The sequence below is a fragment of the Pseudophryne corroboree genome, chromosome 9 (genome assembly GCF_028390025.1).
Source record: "Pseudophryne corroboree isolate aPseCor3 chromosome 9, aPseCor3.hap2, whole genome shotgun sequence".
Taxonomy (NCBI): domain Eukaryota; kingdom Metazoa; phylum Chordata; class Amphibia; order Anura; family Myobatrachidae; genus Pseudophryne; species Pseudophryne corroboree.
The window spans coordinates 33,649,622-33,672,104 of NC_086452.1; the positions used below are offsets into that span (position 1 = coordinate 33,649,622).

At 50.6% G+C, this 22,483-nt stretch overlaps 1 protein-coding gene across 1 annotated transcript in view; it reads right to left on the bottom strand.

Moving 5' to 3' along the window:
• Nucleotides 1-22,483, bottom strand: part of IL12RB2 (interleukin 12 receptor subunit beta 2) — a 69,847-nt gene that overhangs the window by 42,653 nt on the left and 4,711 nt on the right. Inside the window, exons 2-8 of the mRNA XM_063939133.1 lie at nucleotides 21,475-21,741; nucleotides 19,434-19,548; nucleotides 18,646-18,824; nucleotides 15,185-15,324; nucleotides 8,102-8,249; nucleotides 6,992-7,071; nucleotides 5,802-6,018 (exon numbers count right to left, since the gene is read on the bottom strand). Of these exons, the coding sequence (XP_063795203.1) occupies nucleotides 5,802-6,018; nucleotides 6,992-7,071; nucleotides 8,102-8,249; nucleotides 15,185-15,324; nucleotides 18,646-18,824; nucleotides 19,434-19,548; nucleotides 21,475-21,741 (1,146 nt within the window). The remainder of the gene's footprint in view (nucleotides 1-5,801; nucleotides 6,019-6,991; nucleotides 7,072-8,101; nucleotides 8,250-15,184; nucleotides 15,325-18,645; nucleotides 18,825-19,433; nucleotides 19,549-21,474; nucleotides 21,742-22,483) is intronic.

A 22,483-nucleotide genomic window follows, 5' to 3' on the forward strand; every position in this document is an offset into this window, starting at 1 on the left:
GGATTGTCCCGTTACCGCGAGGGACCTTAGTTTAAAGGTCTCCTACGCCCCTCCCGTCCGGAGCGGCGTCCTGGGCAATCCCGAGCGAAGTGTCCAGGCTCCTCACATTCCCAACACACCAGCTCGCGGGGTCCTCTCGAGCGCCCCTCGCCTCCTCGACGTCCGGCGGTCTCCTTTTCCTTTTTTTTCCGAGGGTTCCTTTCCTTGGGCCGGTCCTCGTCATCCCAGCTCCTCCTTTCAGGGTCGGCGTCACGGTTTTCGGCCCGTTCCACCCGCTGCCTCAACTGGGACACTTCGTCCTGGACGAGAAGGAGCGTGGTGGTTAACTCCTTGATACATCCTTCCAGGGGACTAACCTCCGGTGTTCGGACCCTATCTACCGGTTGGGTGGGTGGTGCGGCCACGGCGCTGGAACTAAGCTCCGCATTTTCCTCCTTCTTCAGCGCCATCCCTAATACTTCGAAGAAGGTGAGTTCGCCATCCCCGTCGATCTTATCCTGGAGGTAGTTCCGCAGGGACCTGCTCCTCAGTCCACCAATTAAAATACCTCGCAAGGTGGAATCCGGGTCCCCTGTCATCAAGTCCTCATCTTCTCTCGTCTGGATCTCGCTCATGTACTCCTGGATCGCGTTCGCGAACTGGGAGATCGTCTCATCTTCCCGTTGAACCCGTGCGAACACACGCTTCTTCAGGGTGGTGGTGGTGGCCTTCTCCCCATACACGCCTTTCAGGATGGTGAAGACATCGGCCAGGTTCTTCCGTAGCCGCTCGGGGCGTACTCGCACGGTCTTGCGGGCATCGCCAGTCAGAACCTTCAAAGCCAAATTCACCTGGATCCGCCTCGGAATTTGGTAGAGGTCGATCGTAGTTTCCAACTGCTCGATCCACTCTGTCAAGGGCATATTCCGTCCATCGAACTTATCGAGGTGGTTAAGGGCCGCCCCAATGGGTACCCTGTCTCGAGGCGCGTCCTTCGTCTCCTCGGGGGACTCGTTATCCTCATCCTCCGGACGTTCCACTTCCTGATCCATCTTTTCTCAGGATCCTGCCGACTACGCCAAATGTAAGCGGATCAGTATATGGTACGAAGTCTGCGCCCGTGCAAGTAAATCCCTGCTTACCTCTGTATACGTCTTATGCGCTGCCCTCAACCTGGGCTTCTGGGGTCGCTTCTTCGGAGCCCTCCCCGCCGTGGCCCAGCCGGAACTCGACGGCTAGAAAAGGACAAGAAACAGTCTTACTGCGGGGCCACTGGTTCCCTCCAGGGAATAGGTGGCACACCGGGGCAGCTGCGACGTTCACCGATTAGGTGAATGTCATCATCGGCCCGTGGGCCTCAGCTACCCAATCATCACCTATTGGCACTTGCGCACCGAGGTGTGAGCGGGTCCGCTAGGCCTAGCGGGATCCTGCAACCGGTGCTCGACACGGACAAATACACAACTCACAATTAGTACTTACGCAGGCAATCTTGTCAGCTTGCTTGAAGCGCCCCTCCGCTCCTGGGGAAAAAGGACGACAGCAACCTCCCTACAACTAAACAATGGCTAACAACAAACTGAGCCTAACTGTTAGAAACTACAACTTATTGGGCCGGCTACGTCTCCTAATCACTAACAGGTCAAGCAAGTGCAAGTTCAAATGCGAATACATTTATTATGAGGAGTACCTTGTCATCCGGTCCGTCACAGGTTCTGCTGCCCCTCCTGGTGAGGCCCCACTCCCCACGGTCCTTACCCACCTGGGAGCGTACACCCGACGCGAGGGTCAGCCGACCCTCCGCGCCTCACCTACAGCGCACCCCGCCGAGCGGCCGCACAGCACACTCGTCGAGGTACGCAAGGCACGGGGTTCCACCTATTAGGTCAACAGCCCGATGGTGTTCTCCTCCCCTGGTGGGTCTGTTACCGGGTCACCTTGTAATACCCTAATGCCCCACAGGCCTAGTGCCTGGCTTGCGCCCCGGGCCTAGTGCCCGCCTAACTGGCGCCCGTTGGGTGACCTGGGCCTAATACCCAGGGTCACCTTATTCGTCCCACTTGGCCACAAGGACTCAACAATAAGCCCCACGGGCCAGGAGGACCCGACTCGGTGCCCACGGGCCGGAGGGGCCCGACTAACTACCCACAGGCCGAGAGGGCCTGACCATGCCCACGGGCCTAGTGCCCGAACACCCGGTGGTCTAGTGGTAGGAGGCTCGGCGCGAGGCCGCTTACCGGGCCGTTGGGAGAGGCCGTGGTGGGGAGCTTCGTTAGCTCTTTCGCTTCCCACACACCGCGGCACTCTCCGCCGGGACTTCCGGTGGGCTCCTCTGTCCTGGCCGTTCCGACGTCTTCGTCCTCTTTCCGGGCGTAGACAGGTTCTTCCAGCTGTGACCTCTTCTGTCTTCTTTTGCCGCTTCCGGGCCGCTCTCGTCGTCGTCGTCGTCGCCGCCGCCGCTTCTGCCGCTTCCCGGGCACCGCCGCCGTCTTCTTTCTTCTTTTTCTTCTGGAGCTCTTCTCTGCTCCGTCCCCGGCGCCGACTGGCTGCTCCCGCTCCGCCGCGTCTGTTATAAGACGCTGGGAGGGGGCGGGGCTATGATGCGACGAGCCTCGATTGGCTCGTCGCGGCATGTCCTGATTGGCTCCCGCCCGGCGCCGCTCCGTGCCGCGATTGGAGGGGCTTGAATCCCAACGGATGCAAGCCCCTCCGCACTCGGGACCCGCCGCAATGCCGCCGCCGACCGAGGGAGTGGGGGCAAGCAACTGCCCCCGTCCCCCGCAACCCGCTGCCCTCTCACACTTCCGCAGGAGTACCATCATTTCCGCCATTACCTTGGTAAATATTCTCGGAGCCGTGGAGAGACCAAACGGCAACGTCTGAAATTGGTAATGACAATCCTGTACCACAAATCTGAGGTACGCCTGATGAGGTGGATAAATGGGGACATGAAGGTATGCAACCTTCATATCCAGAGACACCATAAAATCCCCCCCCTTCCAGGCTTGCGATGACCGCTCTCAGCGATTCCATCTTGAACCGGAACCTTTTCAGGTACATGTTCAGGGATTTTAAATTCAATATGGGTCTGACCGAACCGTCCGGTTTCGGTACTACAAACATGGTCGAATAATAACCCCTTCCTTGAAGGAGGGGAACCTTGACCACCACCTGTTGAAGATACAATTTGTGAATTGCAGTTAACACTATTTCCCTCTCGAGGGGGGAAGCTGGCAGGGCCGATTTGAGGTATCGGTGAGGGGGCATCTCTTCGAATTCCAGCTTGTATCCCTGAGACACAATATCTATTGCCCAGGGATCCAACTGGGAGTGAACCCACTTGTGGCTGAAATTTCGGAGACGCGCCCCCGCCGGGCCTAGCTCCGCCTGTGGAGCCCCAGCGTCATGCGGTGGATTTTGTGGAAGCCGGGAAGGACTTCTGTTCCTGGGAACTAGCTGTGTTGTGCAGCTTCTTTCCTCTGCCCCAGGCAAGAAAGGACGCACCTCGGACTTTCTTGCTTTTCTGTGATCGAAAGGACTGCATTTGGTAATACGGTGCTTTCTTAGGTTGTGAGGAAACATATGGCAAAAAATTTGACTTTCCAGCAATAGCTGTGGAGACCAGGTCCGAGAGACCCTCCGCAAATAATTCCTCACCCTTGTAAGGTAAAACCTCCATGTGCCTTTTTGAGTCGGCATCACCTGTCCATTGCCGAGTCCACAGGACCCTTCTGGCAGAAATCGACATAGCATTTATTCTAGAACCCAGTAGACTAATGTCTCTTTGAGCATCTCTCATATATAGGACAGCGTCTTTTATATGCCCCAGGGGCATTAATTTAGTATCCTTGTCTAAGGTATCAAGTTCCTCAGACAGGGTGTCCGTCCATGCTGCTACAGCACTACACACCCAGGCCGACGCGATCGCTGGCCTCAGTAAGGTACCTGAATGTGTATAAATGGACTTCAGGGTACCCTCTTGCTTTCTATCCGTAGCATCCTTGAGGGTAGCCGTATCCTGTGACGGCAGGGCTGCCTTCTTGGATAAGCGTGGTAAAGCTTTGTCCACCCTAGGGGAGGATTCCCAGCGTAACCTGTCCGTTGGCGGGAAAGGATATGCCATAAGAATCCGTTTGGAAATCTGCAGTTTTTTATCTGGAGATTCCCAAGCCTTTTCACATAACTAATTTAGCTCGTGTGAAGGGGGAAAGGTCACCACCTGCCTCTTTTCCCCATACATATGAACCCTCTTGTCAGGGACTGGGGTTTCCTCTGTGATGTGCAACACATCCTTAATTGCTATAATCATATAACGGATGGATTTAGCCAATTTTGGCTGTAACTTTGCATCATCGTAATCGACACTGGAATCAGAATCCATGTCGGTATCTGTGTCAACAGTTTGGGATAGTGGGCGCTTCTGAGACCCTAACGGCCTCTGCGACATAGGATCAGGCACGGGCTGAGACCCTGACTGTCCTGCGGCTTCAGCTTTTTCCAACCTTTTATGCAAGGAATTAACATTATCATTTAAAACCTTCCACATATCCATCCAATCAGGTGTCGGCGCCGTCGGCGGAGACACCACATTCATTTGCTCCCGCTCTGCTTCCACATAGCCTTCCTCGTCAAGCATGTCGACACAAGCGTACCGACACACCACACACACAGGGAATGCCCTTTTTGAAGACAGTTCCCCCACAAGGCCCTTTGGAGAAACAGAGAGAGAGTATGCCAGCACACATCCCAGCGCTATAAACCCAGGAATAACACAGTAACTTAATGTTAACCCAGTAGCTGCTGTTTATATAGATTTTTGCGCCTAATTATGTGCCCCCCCCCTCTCTTTTTACCCTCTTCTACCGTGTATCTGCAGGGGAGAACCTGGGGAGCTTCCTCTCAGCGGAGCTGTGGAGAAAAAATGGCGCTGGTGAGTGCTGAGGAAGAAGCCCCGCCCCCTCGACGGCGGGCTTCTGTCCCGCTTAAATATGTATTTTCTTGGCGGGGGCTCATACATATATACAGTGCCCAACTGTATATATGTTCACTTTTGCCAAAAAGAGGTCCAAATGCTGCCCAGGGCGCCCCCCCCCCTGTGCCCTGCGCCCTTACAGTGACCGGAGTATGTGAGGTGTGTGGGAGCAATGGCGCACAGCTGCAGTGCTGTGCGTTACCTCAGTGAAGACCGGAGTCTTCTGCCGCCGATTTCGAAGTCTTCTTGCTTCTCATGCTCACCCGGCTTCTGTCTTCCGGCTCTGCGAGGGGGACGGCGGCGCGGCTCTGGGATCGGACGACGAGGGTGAGATCCTGTGTACGATCCCTCTGGAGCTAATGGTGTCCAGTAGCCTAAGAAGCAGGACCTATCTTCAGAGAGTAGGGCTGCTTCTCTCCCCTCAGTCCCACGATGCAGGGAGTCTGTTGCCAGCAGAGCTCCCTGAAAAAAAAAAACTAACAAAATACTTTCTCACAGCAAGCTCAGGAGAGCTCACTGAACAGCACCCAGCTCGTCCGGGCACAGATTCAAACTGAGGTCTGGAGGAGGGACATAGAGGGAGGAGCCAGAGCACACCAGAATCTAAATTCTTTCTTAAAGTGCCCATGTCTCCTGCGGAGCCCGTCTATTCCCCATGGTCCTTACGGAGTCCCCAGCATCCACTAGGACGTTAGAGAAATAAATAAGCTCTTTATACCAATTTGCTTGATGTTTTCTTTAACGGTTTCAGCCGATCCCCATACAGGAGGGATAGCCGCTTATTCCAGTCCACGGCTGCCCGTAGGTATGGAACTGCAAGCTAATGTACAATGCTGAGCATAGCATTTACCTGAGATGTCCTGGGCGGTCACTGTGGTGTAGGTGGGCTGGGAGCTTCCTCTAGAGTTGTGTGCCGACACAGATATGACGTAGTCTGTTGTGTCAATATCTCTGGTCAGCTGTGTGGTGGTGGTGGTGTCACTGTGCGCTGCACCAAGCTCATTCCCTCGCTGAAATATTACTCGGTAGACCTGGATGTGACCCCTGACCTCTGATACATTCAGGTACTTAAAAAGAGAATAAGAAAAAAAAATCTGAGTCACTACTGAGATATCAGGCAAAGGATTGTTCTAAAGGAAGAATGGTTACCAAGGGGTTTGTAGCGCAACTGGATTCCATAATAATCCAGATTAAAGCTCTGATTCCTCTGTAACCTTAGAGTTCGAGTTACGGTTAGGGTCCCTTTATCGTTCAGGACACCGCGGTTTCATAATTAATGAGCAGCAGGATTTGGTAATGCGTTCAGCCGGATATTTGGTAGAATATTAGTTATTGTGTTAGGGCAGCTGAATTTTGGTTTAGTGGCATTTACCAAATCGAGGCCCAGAGAGTGATACATTTCACGGTGATAAAGAACCAGCCAATCATCTCCTAACTGCCATGTTACAGGCTGTGTTTGAAAAACTGACAGTTAGGAGCTGATTGGTTGCTACTTTATCTACGTGCAAGTTATCACTCTCCAAGGTTTGATAAATCTGGGATTGAATTTCTTCCTGTAACAAAGTCATCTTGCCTATTCCTATTACTGTGCATGTAGTACGATAGATCTCTGTCAGGGGAGGTGTATCTAGCCTTGGAGAGAGATAAAACTGTGAAGTTGCCCAAAGTAGCCCACTTGCTTCTAACTATCATTTATCTAGCACAAAAGACAGTTAGAAGCTGAACTTTCTTTCCAAGGCTTGATACACCTCCCCCATTAGTCATGTAAGTCTACGTACAGCGTCTCTGAGGTCTGATTGCTGCCTGTATCACTACTCCCCCAGACTGAGGAAACCTTTCTTTGTCCGGGGCATTCTGGAATGACATTATTGTACGAGTCTCTGACGCTAATACAGGGGTATGTAACATGCAGCAGTGCAGCTGCTACGTTGTGGCTGATGTCACATCCTCACTTTTCATGATTTCAGTCTACCTCCTATCTATCTTGATAAAATGCCTCTTATTGGGAATAAACGCGTTGAAAATCGTGCGCCGTCTTACCTTCCAGAAAAGTGTAATTGTCTGTGACTTGTCGCGGATGTTGTGTAGTTTGTACCATAGTTCTATCTTCCCGCGTGGAGCTAGTGTGACAGAAGGGAAACTCTCAGATATTACAACAATGGTCAATATGGATTCTGATCTGTGTTGTGTTGTCTTATGGGCCCTACACACTGGCAGATCCGCCGCCGAGCTGCCCGACGGCGGACACGGCCGACGAGATCGTCCATATTGGCCTGCATGCACAAGCGATGGGGCACCGGCGATGAACGAGCACGGGGCCGGACATCGTTCATCGCTGGTGCCTCCACACTGAAAGATATGAACGGTATCTCGTTCATATTATCGCACAGTGTGTAGGGCCCATGTCATTGAGCTGACCCAGTCTACAAAAACTTGCCCAAGTTTCTGTTTAATACATGGCTGATACACATATGAGGATGGAGAACTCACTGGACTGGACCACTTAGGTTCCAGACCCCAATTTACTCTTTAGCCCCCTTGTTGCCCCTCCCATTAAATGTCTACACCTTAGAAACTGCACTCTCCCACCTGTGCGGAGTAAGTGGGAGGGCAGCAGGTGGAGAAGAGGGATGTGGGTTCATGTAATAGAACCTCAAATCCATTACTATGTAGGTTGGAATCAGGGAGCTGAAATTTGTGCAATGTGGCTGGATAAGCTTTTACTAAAAAAAAATATTAAATACAATTCCTCTAGTGGATGGTGGAGAGAGAGAGAGAGAGAGAGAGAGAGAGAGAGAGCGAGAGAGAGAGAGCAGCTCAGACATCTGGCAGCAGACAAAGCATGCTGGGATTTTCAGTTCAACAAAAGCGTATAAGCCACAATTTGCACAAACCCAGGATACGTCATGCCTTCTGAAGCAGGAGAAACACTGCGTCCCACAGCGCTCTTTTACTCTAGACTGCCCACTCTGTAGGTGGAAATACTAACCACGCCCACATTTTACACCGCCATATCCAAAAATAAGGGTTGCACTGTTATTTGGTGCTGAATATTGGGTGTATTAGGTGACCGGCCCCTGTCACCCACAGTCAGCCGGACAGCCACTGATTGCATTAGCTGCTGTAAATATACAGTTCATACATATTTACCATCCTCTGGGGTTACGGCCATCACAGGCTGGCTCCAGTCACTCCACTTCCCTCTGTCAGTCAGGTATTTGCAGGCTGCCTCGAGCTGGTACTGCGTTGCTGCGTGTAGACTGCGCAGAGTGATGGTTCTGTTATTCTGGAATTCCACCTACAACAAGTGGAGGGAGAACCTTAGTGCGAGTATTTGATATATTGGGGGAGATGGATCAAACCTTTGATAAAGAAAAAAGTGGAGATGTTGAACATCGCAACCAGTGGTGGCGCCAGAGGCGGGGCTGCAGCGCAGTCCAAAATTTACATAGGGCAGCCACACCAGCTGTCAGTGAGTCAGTTTGAGATGGCAGTTGGTGGCAGTTGATGTGGCTCCTCTATTTGAATTTTGCCCCTCCTCTGAAGCCGCCAATGATTGCAACATTCGGCTTCTAACTGCCATTTCATAGGCTGTGCTAGTTAAAAGACAGGAGCTGATTGGTTGGTATGCTCAACTTTTCCACTTTCTCTTTCAACGGTCTGATACATTTCCCCCAGTGGCGGATTACCAAGTGGGCACCTGCCTATGGGCCCGCACCTTTTAGGGGCCCCATGACAATCAAGCAAAATAATATTGATCTGATCTTGAAAGGAAATTACAACCAAGCTTTCTTACATTGTTTCCAAAAGATAGAAAAAATGAACTCAAAGAAAACTTTACATTAAAGACTCTATAGACAAAATACTGTATTAATGTGATGTACCATTAATAACTTAAAGTACATAAACCATAGACATTAGATTCACATTACAGTTCCAGATCGTAGGCTGTTGGTTGGTAAAATTAAAATCATATTAGGAGATGATGTGTGAGTGGGGGGCCCTGAGATTTCGACTACCTTGGGGTCTCCACAGGGTTTAATCCGGCACTGATCTCCCCTGTAAAGCTCCTAACAATACTTTATACATAAAATCATATAATAAAACAAGTATCACAGCTATGAGTATGTTTAGGAGCTTATGTACTGTACAACATGCAGATCAGTAATCCGGAATTACATCTTTTTTAATGTTATCACCGGAGCATAAAGTCAGAGGCAGAACTCCGGGAGGCAACGGAGTCATCTGCCGCCGGGCTCCTGCTCTGAAGGGGGGCTCTTCTCCCCCCATTCTGTGACACCATTGAAGTAAGTTAATTGATGGCTGCCGCTATACTTTCACTATATGAAGTTACTTCTCTGACAATTACACATAACTTCATATAGTTACAATTCTTATGCTTCTTGTACTGGAGCAAATAGCTCCATCAGTAAAGTGAAAAAAAAGAAAAAAAACAGAAGACTGCTTCTACAGCGCCTCAATTGCAGGAGGCTAATAATCAAATTACCCTGATACATGCGCGGCTGAAAAACACTATGTGGGTGTTTGGTTGGAGAATATAGAAACAGACAAAATCAGCTGCGCAAAGTATCAGGGAAAAGACAGTACAATTTTAGGAGAACCGATGTATGTATATAAATTGATTTATTAATGAAAAAGCATAAAATAGCAGTAAAAGATGACATTAAATTGTTGGATATAAAAAGGCACACCTTGACTCAGTTTATCCGTTTAAACAGACACCAAATTGTGTCGGTTCTCTATATGGAAGTCCACAAAAGGAAATAAAGTCCAGCTGTTTGTTGGAAAGCAATAGATGGTAGTAGCCGTAAGGTTAATATTGGAAGTGAATGATCAGTGCAGTAGACATCCCATAATAATAAATTGAGGGAGTGATCCAGTGTTATTTATTGTTCAATTACCTCTCCTTAGGTGGGCTGGTCCAAAGCCGAGCGTCCTCGGCGATGTGTCCTGCAATGCCCACTGTGCAAATGCCGCAGGGGAGAGGGAGCCGTGGATTCACTGTAAAGTATAAGCCGTGTGCTGGTTTATCCGGCTGACGGGGAGCCGTATGTTGATACGGGCGGCTCGAGAATTCAGATCCGCGGCTATTCTGGGATCTCTGTGGAGATGAAGGACGGCTTGCGGGGAGAACAAACCCGCTGATGCTTTCAAATCGGATACCTCGGCAGGTGTGCAGACAGGAGGCGTGGCCTAACTAGTTTCGTCACGTGACCCGTGACTTTCTCATAGGAATATGAGAAAGTCACGGGTCACGTGACGAAACTAGTGCAGGATGGAGGAATGACGCCCGTCAGACGGGGCGGACAGTGTGCGGCGGAACGGGGCCAGGAAGGAATGCTGACCAAGACCCATTGCTGCTGGGTCTGAGTTCCCTCCCTCTGCAGTCACCATCTCACAGCAGCAGCCTGGAGGTTAGTGGCCACCACGACCCGCACATCCTTACCTCACACATACCTCACACATACCTCACATATACCTCACATACCTCACACATACCTCACACATACCTCACACATACCTCACATATACCTCACATACCTCACACATACCTCACATATACCTCACATACCTCACACATGAGAGCAAAGGTACACACACTGTGACATCACACCTGTAGCCCACCCCTATATCTGCTAAGTACTCCCCGTCACTATGCCCTGTCACCCTCATCCTGCTCTCTAACTGCCTGTCTGTGTACTGGCCTTCACCCCTCTCACACCATCACCAACCCTCACTAACTACCACAGAGACTATGTGCACTGATATCTGCCCCTCCACCACCTGCAGCGCCCCTGGACCCCTCCCCATCCCCCGCAAACCCCCGCACCTGCCCCTCCACCACCCGTGGCACCCCCACCCACTGCGCCTTCGGACCCCCTACCCCACCCGCAGTGTCTTCCAAACCCCTCCCCCATCTGCAGCAGCCCCTCCCCCATCCGCTGCACCCCATGACCCATCCCCTGCACCCCCACCCCTCCAGCAACCGCAACACTTTCGGTCCCACTACCCCACCCGCAGCACTCACCCCACCACCAACCACTCCATCTGCGGACCCCCTACACCACCTGCTCCTCCACCACCTACAGCCCCTCCCGATCCACCGCACCCTCACCCCCCTCCCTCCCTCCCCCACCCGCAGCGCCTCCAGGCCCCCTACCTCACCCGCAACACCTGCACCCTTCTCCACCAGCAGCGCCTCCGGGACCCCTCCCCCATCCGCAACAGCCCCTCCCCCGCCTCCCCCACCCACAGCACCCCCAACCCTCCCGCATCCCCTGACCCCCTCCCCATCCGCTGAACCCCCGCACTCACCCCTCCCCCATCCGCTGCACCCACTGACCCATCCCCTACACCCCCACCTCTCCAGCAACCGCAACACCTTCGGACCCACTACCCCACCCTCAGCACCCACCCCTCCACCACCCACTGCACCTCCGGACCTCCTACACCACCCGCTCCTCCACCACCTGCAGCCCCTCCCCATCCACCGCACCCCCACCCGCAGCGCCTCCAGGCCCCCTACCTCACCCGCAACACCTGCACCCTTCCACCCTGCAGCGCCTCCGGAACCCCACCCTCATCCGCAACAGCCCCTCACCCGCCTCTCCCCCACCCACAGCACCAGACCCCCTATGCCACCCGCCCCTCCACCACCTACATCACCTCCGGACCCCCTCCCCCATCCGCCACACCCCGCATCTGGCTCTCCCCCGCCCGCTGCACCTTTGTATCCCCTACCCCACCCACGCAGCAGGCCCTTCCCAATCCGCATCGCCTACACCATTCGCAACAGCACCGCACCCGCCACTTCCCCACCCACGTTACCCCCGCATCCACCCCTCCCCCACCCACCGCGCCCCCTGGACACCTCCCCCATCCACTGCACACCCGCACCCACCCCTTCCCCATCTGCAGCGCCTTCGGAACCCCTCCTCCATCCGCAACAGCCCTGCAGCTGCCATCCCCCACCTGCGACACCCCTGCTCCTACCCCACCCACAGCGCCTTCATACCCCCTCCCCCATCCGCGGTCCCCACTCCCCAAACCCCTTCCTGTTGCAAGGGACTACGCCCCCTTCACCATCGGAAGGCCTTTCATTGTGCAATATTCAAACACTAACAAAACTAGGAATGCAGGGAATACTCCATATATTGAACCCCAGAAAGGCGTGCAGGGGTTAAGGGGGCGTAGCCCCTTCCGACGGTGTGAAGAGCGCCCGTAGGGCGCGATGAAGCACCTAGTATATATATATATACTGCGATACTCAAATGTTCTGGCACGGAGCAGTAAGGGTTCATTTAACAGTTTTAGTATATTAGATATGCAAACGCCTGCTTTGAATTTTAGAGTTTAAAAATAGGGGGGGAAAAACTATATCATAACACTTCATCACTGCACTACATTCCCCTATCCACTGCACTACATCACTATACTACATCCCCTACACGCTGAAATACATCACTGCACTACATTCCCCTATCCACTGCACTACATCACTATACTACATCCCCTACACGCTGAAATACATCACTGCACTACATTCCCCTATCCACTGCACTACATCACTATACTACATCCCCTACACGCTGAAATACATCACTGCACTACATTCCCCTATCCACTGCACTACATCACTATACTACATCCCCTACACGCTGAAATACATCACTGCACTACATTCCCCTATCCACTGCACTACATCACTATACTACATCCCCTACACGCTGAAATACATCACTGCACTACATTCCCCTATCCACTGCACTACATCACTATACTACATCCCCTATATGCTGAACTACACCCCCCCCCCCCCCAGTGTTGCGGCCCTGCTGCTTTCACTGCAGGGTTCCTGTTATCACGGAGGTCACTCTGGTCAATGGCTGCAGAGCCACAAACTCACTGAGGATCATTTACTAAGCCAGATAGATGCAGAGACACAGCACAGTGCGGCTTCTTCCTATATTGCCATGTCATGTGCAACTGTGGTCTGAGGTGGACATGACACCTGATATCTGCTGCAGTGACATCTGCGTCTTTCTGCTACTGCTGCACCTCATTTTCAAACAACTGAGCACTATCAGCGTCTTCAGACGTTTCCGTCACTGTGCGTCTTTAGACGCCACCATCGTTGCACCACTGAGACCCACAGCCCTGTGGCAGGTGCAGTTTCTCTGAGTATGGCAGCCTGTGTAATTGACTGTGCGTCTTTGGACGCAGCTGCTTTGAGTGACACGCCTGCATCGGCTTCACTACCCCTTTATACGTGCCAGGAATTCCCACTAAAATTCTCAGACTGTGCTTCCCATTCCGAGCTGCGTCTCTGTGCGCAGACAATCAGGACACGTGTGAAGTATAAAAAACACAAGTCTGGTGCGCCCATATTGGTACTGCGTCCACCGCTGAAGCATGCTCACTATTTCTATTCTACCTCAAGGCATACGTGCACACAGGAGGGGGGGCGGGGGGTCCAAGTACGCATTAACATCCCCCCCCCCCCACACACACACACACACACACACACACACACACACACACGCCATTCGGTGCAACTGACCAATTTTTTTATTTTTTATTTTAGATGGAGGAGCTCAGGGCACCCAGCTGTACAAAAGTACAGTCAAGCAAGCAGACTCCTCCCCTCACACCCTCACACGCCTTGCATCCGCCGCATCTCCGCCTAACCCCCTCCTCCTCCCGCCTTTCACGTCTCTGCCTATCCTCCTCTTCCTCTCGTCTGGGGGCCTCCTCCCTGCCTCCTGGTTACTGCTCTCCCAGGCACCTCTCCTTGTTGTGCTGCTGCAGATATATCTCTATCTCTCCCCATTCCTCTACCTCTCTCTCTCCCCCATGCCCACCCTCTCTCCATGTCCCCTTCCATCGCTGTCTCCCAATGCACAGTATGGCAGGCAGGTGTCCCCATTTTACACAGTGCACAGGCAGGTGTCCCCATTTTACACAGTGCGGCAGGCAGGTGTCCCCATTTTACACAGTGCGCAGGCAGGTGTCCCCATTTTACACAGTGCGCAGGCAGGTGTCCCCATTTTACACAGTGCGGCAGGCAGGTGTCCCCATTTTACACAGTGCGGCAGGCAGGTGTCCCCATTTTACACAGTGCGCAGGCAGGTGTCCCCATTTTACACAGTGCGGCAGGCAGGTGTCCCCATTTTACACAGTGCGCAGGCAGGTGTCCCCATTTTACACAGTGCGGAAGGCAGGTGTCCCCATTTTAAACAGTACGGCAGGCAGGTGTCCCCATTTTAAACAGTGCGGCAGGCAGGTGTCCCCATTTTACACAGTGCGGCAGGCAGGTGTCCCCATTTTACAGAGTGCGGCAGGCAGGTGTCCCCATTTTAAACAGTGCGGAAGGCAGGTGTCCCCATTTTAAACAGTGCGGCAGGCAGGTGTCCCCATTTTAAACAGTGTGGCAGGCACGTGTCAAGTGGGGGGGAAGGAAGGGAGAGGGAGAGAGAGAGACTACTTACATAGAAGATCTTCCCGCTCTTCGGGCCGCATCACCTCCCTCGCGTCGTCCGCCTCCTCCTTCCAGGCTTGTCTGCTCCTTCTCCCTCTTGAGTACTCCTGCTCTGGGCGCGGTGTTTCGCGGAATGACGCGATTGCGTCGTGACGTCACGACGCAAAGGCGTCATTCCGCGAAACTCCGCCCCCCGAGCAGGAGTGCTCGGGAAAAGGGAGGAGGGGGAGATAAGAACATGCAAAGTGCCGCGGCGGGCGCCCCGTGCGGTTGCACGGCTCGCCCGTCGCTAGAAACGGCACTGCCTCAAGGCACGCTAACGGTCCAGGTTTTAAGGATAACAAAGTTTGGGCAACTATCAATTTAATTAGTACCTCGATCAATTTGACTTAACCATGTGTGCTCAGCCACGGTTATCCTTAAACCTGGACCGTTAGGGTGGCTCAAGGACTGAGTATCTGCTTTGTTAAGTTTGCATGATGCAGGGTAAATACTGTCTGCTTCTGCATGTAGCCCCCAGATGCTGGGCAGCTTTATTGTTACACTGCAATCATGTTACATCTAGAAGAGAAGAGTTACTCAATGTAACTTGTTTTCTCATTGCACAGATTAATACAACAGTGACTCATAGTACTGCATACTGTAGATGAACAAGGTTCTGGACTGAATAGATTTAGGATGGGTTCTTGAATTAACTTATTTCCCTTCCCCGAAATGTTGTTCAAAAACATCACCTTCTTCCAAACAGTCTCCCCAGTGGCGCGGTACCGTAGTTGGAAGTGTTCTACGTCCTGGGCGGTACGGACGGTCACAGTACAGTTATTTGACGTCTGGTGACAGTTTAGTGTCATATTCGTTGGTGGAAAAGGTTTCACTGTGAAGAAAAGGACATTTTAAGCCAAGTGTTCTGTAACCAATGTGTCGTAATCAATATAAACTTTCATTAAGAACCCACCGGTCACCGGCGGTTTTACTATCAAATTGGTAACATTTACTAAGCGCCGGGTTTGTTGTCTAAACTGAAGCTGCCGTTTATCCCCGGCGGTTTCTATTGGCAACGGTTTCTATTGAAGCTATGGCGGAATAGAATCTAAACAATAGATACACACTGACAATTTCAGTATGAACTGTTTAGGCTTCGTTAGGTTTAAAAGAAAAGAAATTGTAAAATAAAATAATAAAAATGCACCCCCTACCCCCTCCCAAATCCAAAACTTACCCAGGACCTCTCAGCCTGGTCTGTTATTGGAACCAGCAGGGCGGATAATGCTATAGTGAGGGGGATACACAGCTTGGGTCCCCCCTGCCATAACGTTAACCAGCCCAGGGCTGGAATCCCGAAAAAAGTTGAAAAATAAATGCCCCCCCCTCCCTCCACCGTGAGAGATAACCTCCGGTTAATGCTAATGAAAATTTTAATAATATTGTTTTTTACGCACGGCCTGCAAGTCCCAGCATGATAAAACAGTCCTGATGTGCCAAGATATAAATGAGTCTGGAATGAGCGCAGGTGGAGCTATAACTCTCACCCTCATCCCAATGTCCCAGGGACAGTGCCCATAATATTGGTTATGCAGTTAGTTACACAGTATACACATAAGAAAGAATGACGACGAGTGTAATCTGGAAATTTACTTTGCAGTCAGAACTCCCAACTTTGTGGCGCACAGAGGGGGTGTCCCAACAAGGCTTGGCCACACCTCCAGCGGCGTGCCAAGAGCTTCTAAAATGCTTAGCAGCTGCTTAACCATTTCCCCGCCACTCCAAAGACCTATTTGCTGCCATGCAACAGTGCCTGCAGTGAACAGGAACATACCTTCACATGGGATCAGTATGATATCCCGGCAGTTGGGAGACCGATGCCAGGATCCCAACAGCCGCGATACCGTCGAGCGCATGTCCCCTCACGGGCTCACTACGCTCACCACGTTTCAGGCCCGGTGGTGACCTTAGGTCGCCACAGGGTTATATTCTCCCTCGGGTTGTGGCGTGGACCACCACCCAAGTGGGGATTCCGACTGCCGGTATTTCACCAGATGTCGGGATTCCAGTGTCGGTATTCTGACAGCCGGTGGGATCAGTATGATATCCGGCAACACTGGCCTGGTCAGGACAGACCCCCCAAGATGACCCCTTCCACCAAACTGCTCTACTCCTGGACTTCCCTAGTAATGTACTGTTGCAGTTTTATCGATTTCAAAGCGTAGAAAATAAATCCAGATCGATGTTGGGTTTCAGGATCTTTAACAGACATTTGCTAACAGACAATTTTATATATTTTTACATTTTAGTAAATAGTAAATACACGTTTTAGTCCCTGAATACCAACATCGATTTCAATCAATTTTCATCAATTTGAGATCGATAGAAATGGATCAAAATCAGATTTTAGTAAATAAACCCCCATGTGTGAAGGATGTTTTGACACAGGTGACTGCATTCCTAAATGACATGGGAAGTCCAGGAGCTTTGCGATTTGTACCTGGTGGAAGGGGTCATGTTGTAGGACAGGTGGGTGGTACATTGGGGGAGATGTATCAAGCCTTGGAGAGATATAACGTAGCGAATTTGCCCAAAGCAGCCAGTCATTTATCTGGCACAGTCTTTGAAATGACAGTTAGTAGCCGATTGTTTGCTATGGGCATCTTCTCCACTTATTTCGCTCCCCACGGCTTGATACATCTCCTCCAGTATGTTTTAGGATTCTTATGAGAACACAAGGTTAGGCAAATGAAAATTGTTCTGAAGATTGGGGCTTCCTCAGTACATGATCGGTGCTCTATAGGGAACAATGCGCCCAGGACACTGGTCGGTTATCGGCCATACGCTCCTGCCTGTGTATACGCTGTATACCATTTCCTCACAGCTATACTGAGGATTAGGCGGCATATCACTATGAGATACAGGTACCGGTCAGCTAGAGAGCAGGAAATCTCACTCAGGTCTCTCACGCGAAGAGCCCCCTTCACTTTCCTGTCTCAAACCACAAAACGTCCAGATACAGAGAAATAAAAGTCACAACTTACGCTACATAACCTAAACTGTCAAAAGTAGAAATGAAAACATATAAATTAAACCTGAAGTGAATATAAAACACTTCCTCACTTTTATATTTTAACTGCGTGTATGCCAATGCCAACGACAGTATTATCTGAGGAAAATCTGGGACTTGGCTGAATTAATATGATTAGCTGCTCGTGACTTAGGGCAGGTGTACTAAGCCTCCTATCGAGGAAGTCAACTTTGTCCTTCCTCACCCTGTTCTCGGTGGCTGAAGCCCGTGACCACTCTCCACTCCACCTGCACCCTTGAATGCATTCCCTCCAACCTATCCCTGCCCCCCTGAAGTTTGCTCCCACATTGCGCACATAGTCAACTTATCTGACTCCTCTGGTGGCTTCCCTTCATTCTTGAATCATGGTGTGGTCTCCATTCTTCTTAAGAATCCTTCTCCTGACCTCTCCTCCCTCGCTAATTATCTTCCCATCTCTATTCTCCCTTTTTTCCCCAAGCTGACTTTTGGTCTATTCTTCCCATTGAAACTGCCCTCACCACAGTCACCAATGACCTCCTCATGGGCAAATCCAAAGGCCAATTATCTATTCTTTAATAACCGTACATGTTGAATACAAAAGTCAAGTATACCTTAACATTCCCACCAGGAGAACAGTAGGTGGGCTAGGTTAACAGAACACCACCAGGAACAATTCTTCTACTCCTTGATGTCATTACTTTTGACCACCCACTTTTCGTCTAAAACCTCTGCTCTATTTGGGATTGTGACTCTCATTCATGCCCTCATCACTTCCTGCCTTGAATACTGTAACCTGCTCCTCTATGGCCTTCCCAGCCCGCTTTCTCCCTCTCCAGTCTATCCTGAACTCTGTCTGCTGCCTTCCTCATTTTCCTGTCCTGTTGCCCTGTAACTGTTGCCCCTCTCTGCCAGACCCTTCTCCGAGTCTCACTGCTATTGCTTTCAAACCCCTCTCACCCATGTACAAAGCTCTCACTCTCACCTCTCCTCCTAAATCTCCAGCCTCATGTACTCACACACTCTACCCCACCCTCTTCACTCTGCTGCTGTAGGCGTCTGTATTCTGACGTTAGCTGTCGACATAATTAACGTCACCAAATTGTATGTGCCACAAGGGTTTTGCCGTGTCACAGCTGTGTAACTTTGCAGTCTATTGCTCACCAACATCGAAGTATGTGAACGTATAGGGCAGAGACAAACTGGTTCCTAGTTCATTAGACGTCTGCATCTGAGCTGTGTATTGAGCCCCACGCACCACAGAGACAGGCAGTGTCAGAGTCGGGGGTCCTGAGGTGCTGCAGTTCCTAGATATGGTCCTGTTATGCTCTGTCTGCCGTAACCTGGAATATGTACACATTTGCATGTAACAAAGAAAGCGGAGAAATATACGTATAAAACAGCTAAATGGATATTGTTGCCGATGATTACAACTAATGCAGCGCATGAAAAATGGAATCTTAATAAATGCTGATGAGAACCACAACATGTATGTTTAATAAATAAACATGGCATATACTGTGTCAGGAATCACATAGATGGAGAACAGCCAAATTCACTTTATTTCCACCTCAGGCAGGTTACACAGTACATGCAGGTTTTGCAGGTCAGGTTTTACAGGTAGTCTTTAAACAGCAGTTACAAGTTCTAATGAGCACCAGTAGTACAGATTCCAAATGGCTCCTAACGTAACCCCAGCCCCCCAACCTACCGTCTAGCCACTTGCTGGCATCAGGAGCAATGACCTACTGAACAAACACATTTTTAAAGGTAGCAGACAAGTTGTAGTGATTAGCCCAGCTGTGGCTTACAACAGACTCAGCTAAAACCCGGACTGGATTCTATCAGACCTATTGCTGCTGCTCCAATCCTGCAAAAGCCTGCTGTTCCACATTAGCCTCATGTGGAATCATGCTGTCCCTGCCACAATAAAGTAAAGGCCGATACTCAACTGTAAGGTGCAGTTTGTGTCAATCGCTGTCTTTCTCCCCCTTTCCCACCGGCAGGAGAGTCTGCCAAATTCTCCTTCCTGCTCACACGTGTCAAACCGTGGCTGATCTGGAGGCACTGAAACACAGGGACATTTACTATTGTGAGACACAAACCTTTCATCTCCACTTTCTCTCTCTTGAAGCTTTGCTATAGCTCCCCCTATAAGAGGTAAGAAGACAGAGATTAACTCACATATTACTTATAGACAGAGTTCAAAAACTGGTAGAACTACAGGCCCAAGCATGCACTGCCAAACTCAGCTTCTGGTGGTAGGGCATTCTGAGACTTATGGTTCTACAGCAGCGGTCACAGGTGCCGCAGATTGTCTATTCCTAATATAGGCTATTATCATGCAACTATTGTCATACATGAAGTATTCCATTTATTTGAGGCTAACTGTTCTTATAAAGAATAAAACTAATCTTTAATTTGATTTTAAGATTATGCTTTTTAAAAACACTGAAGTCTATGGGAGTAATTCAGACCTGCTCGCGGCTGCAAAGCAGGTCGACGGTCAGTGACGGGTTTGTGCGAAGAATCCATTCTCACGAGCGATCGCAAGGAAACTGACAGGAAGAGAGCGTTTGTGGGTGGCAACTGACCATTTTCAGGGAGTGTCTGGAAAAACGCAGGAGGGACCAAACGTTTGCAGGGAGGACGTCTGACGTCAAATCCGGCCCCGGACAGGCTGATGTGATCGCAGCGGCTGAGTAAGTCCTGGGCTGTGCAGACCCTATCTAACCCTAACCCTAACTGTCATTTTTCAAACCCAGCCTGTAACATGGCAGATAGTAGCTGGTTGGTTGGTACTTTATCTCCGTCCACTTTATCTCCCTCCAAGGCTTAGTAAATAGACCCCAAAATGTTTTGCAAGTAAAAAGAACAAATTTACAGCCATATGTGGAGTCAGAAGCATCTTCAGCAGCAAATGTACGAGGTGCAAATCAGTCATACGTCGCATGCACTTCCAGCCCTGCCGGATTATTTATCAACTGCTATCAGTAAATATCTGCAGAGCTGCCAAGACAACTGGTGGGCTGGGGTACTGTGGTGGGCGTGGCCACTGTAGGGGTGTGGCTATACCCCATTCTGATGTACGTTACAGGAGGTGTGGTCACCACACCTGCACTCGAGTGCCTACAGAAGCACGGAAAACTTGTACCCCCCTCCTCCCCACCCTTAGCGCCCCCCCCCCCCCACTCCTCCCCCTATGACCTGCAGGAAATTACAGTGAATATACAGTATAACCATTTACATCAGTGCATGCCCCAGTGGAGATTACAACCTATGGGGGTCATTCTGACTCGTTCGCTCGCTGCTTTTTGTCGCAGCCGAGCGAACGGGTCCCTACTGTGCATGCGCCAGCGCCATAGTGCGCCGGCGTATGCCAGGCGGCCGAAGGCCGTAGCGGGGATGCGATCGCCTCTGCCTGATTGACAATCAGAAGCGACTGGTTCGTGTTGGTGACATCATCATCACCGTCAGAGTGCATCCGCACCAGCCGCCAGGCATCCGCAGTTGCTATGACTACTGACAGGTTGATCTGTGTCACGGTGCCAGTAAGCTGCGGTATGAAATTGCGCAATCACCTACAGTAGATGGACGCAGGTGCCCTGACACACCCAACTATAGCCCCCTTCCATCCCACTGCCCAGGACTGCCTATCAGATTTGCATGGATTTCCAAGCAATTCCGATATGTGTCTGTCAGCGTCTCAGCAAGGGTGGTCTTCAGTATGCCGACTGGCGGGATCCAGGCGCACAGTATAAAATAGCATGACGCACGTAGCGCGCCACGGTGCCCGCAGCAGGCTCATTTGCATTTGCCACACTGTCGGTAAGCTGGCGGTCGGGCTCCCGGTATGCTGCTCGCCGGGAGCACGACCGCCGGCATACCATACTGAACCCTCTCAGCGATAACGCATGTGCAGTTATAAAACACCAGACGCTTCTAAATCTGTCCACCTCTGACTCTGGCTGTATATTATTATCTGCCACTTACGTCCAACACATATGTCCGTCCCGCAGACTAACTTGCAGTTCCAGCAGCGGAATTCTGTCTTTCCCAGAGGAAGACTGAGATTTCTAACGCTGACTGAATCTGCGTTTTCGTTGCGCCATTCTTGTGAAGTGTTCTTCTCGTTACTGATTTTTGCACTCCTACTGGAGCATCCTTTATTGCGGTGGATGGTACATGTGAGGTTGACAGCGGTACCCAGGTGGATGACCGTGCCGGGGCTGACCTCCAGTCTTGCGTTGGTGCATTCCTCTGAAGATAAAAGAACATTCATCACCCACTGTTAGCTTATAATGTCATTGATAAATTATATTACTCTACTTTACCCACAGATATAAGGAGCTATTGCAAATCTGCATGTCTAATTCAGATAAAACACTTATGTAATAACCAGCGAGATTACACAAGCCCCCATATTGCTGTTAATTACATTACTATTATATTAACTGAGAAGGAGAAACATTAAAATCTTCACGGGATCTGCCATGGTATATAACATATATATATATATATATATATATATGTATATGGTAGGGGGCGCTCTTGGCGGCACTTGTGAATTATCTGTTTTAATTACTTTCACTTACAGCTTCCCCCCTTTTGGAAGCCCAGCATCTCCTGACCGCCCTGTCTCCTACCCTGACCCCTTCTGTCGCTAATACCTATAAAAAATTCATAGACTCAACTTGAGATTTCTTTGTTATTCAGTCACACTGTCCTTTATTACATTTCAGGATGCTGACATACCCGGGATTCAAACCCATTGCCTCTGGCATTGCAGTCAATCTACTCATTGAGCTATCTGCCCTTGCATAGAAAATTAGAGAATCCTAAGCTAGAGAGAATTCTAACTATTTGAAGCTTACCTTCTAGTTTGTGAATGGGTGATCAGCATTGCGGCTGAGCAGATCTATGTAGTGTGGGGCTGCAAGAGATTGGATGTGTGGCCGCACACTACACAGATCTGCTCAATTGCAATCCTGAAGTACCAGTA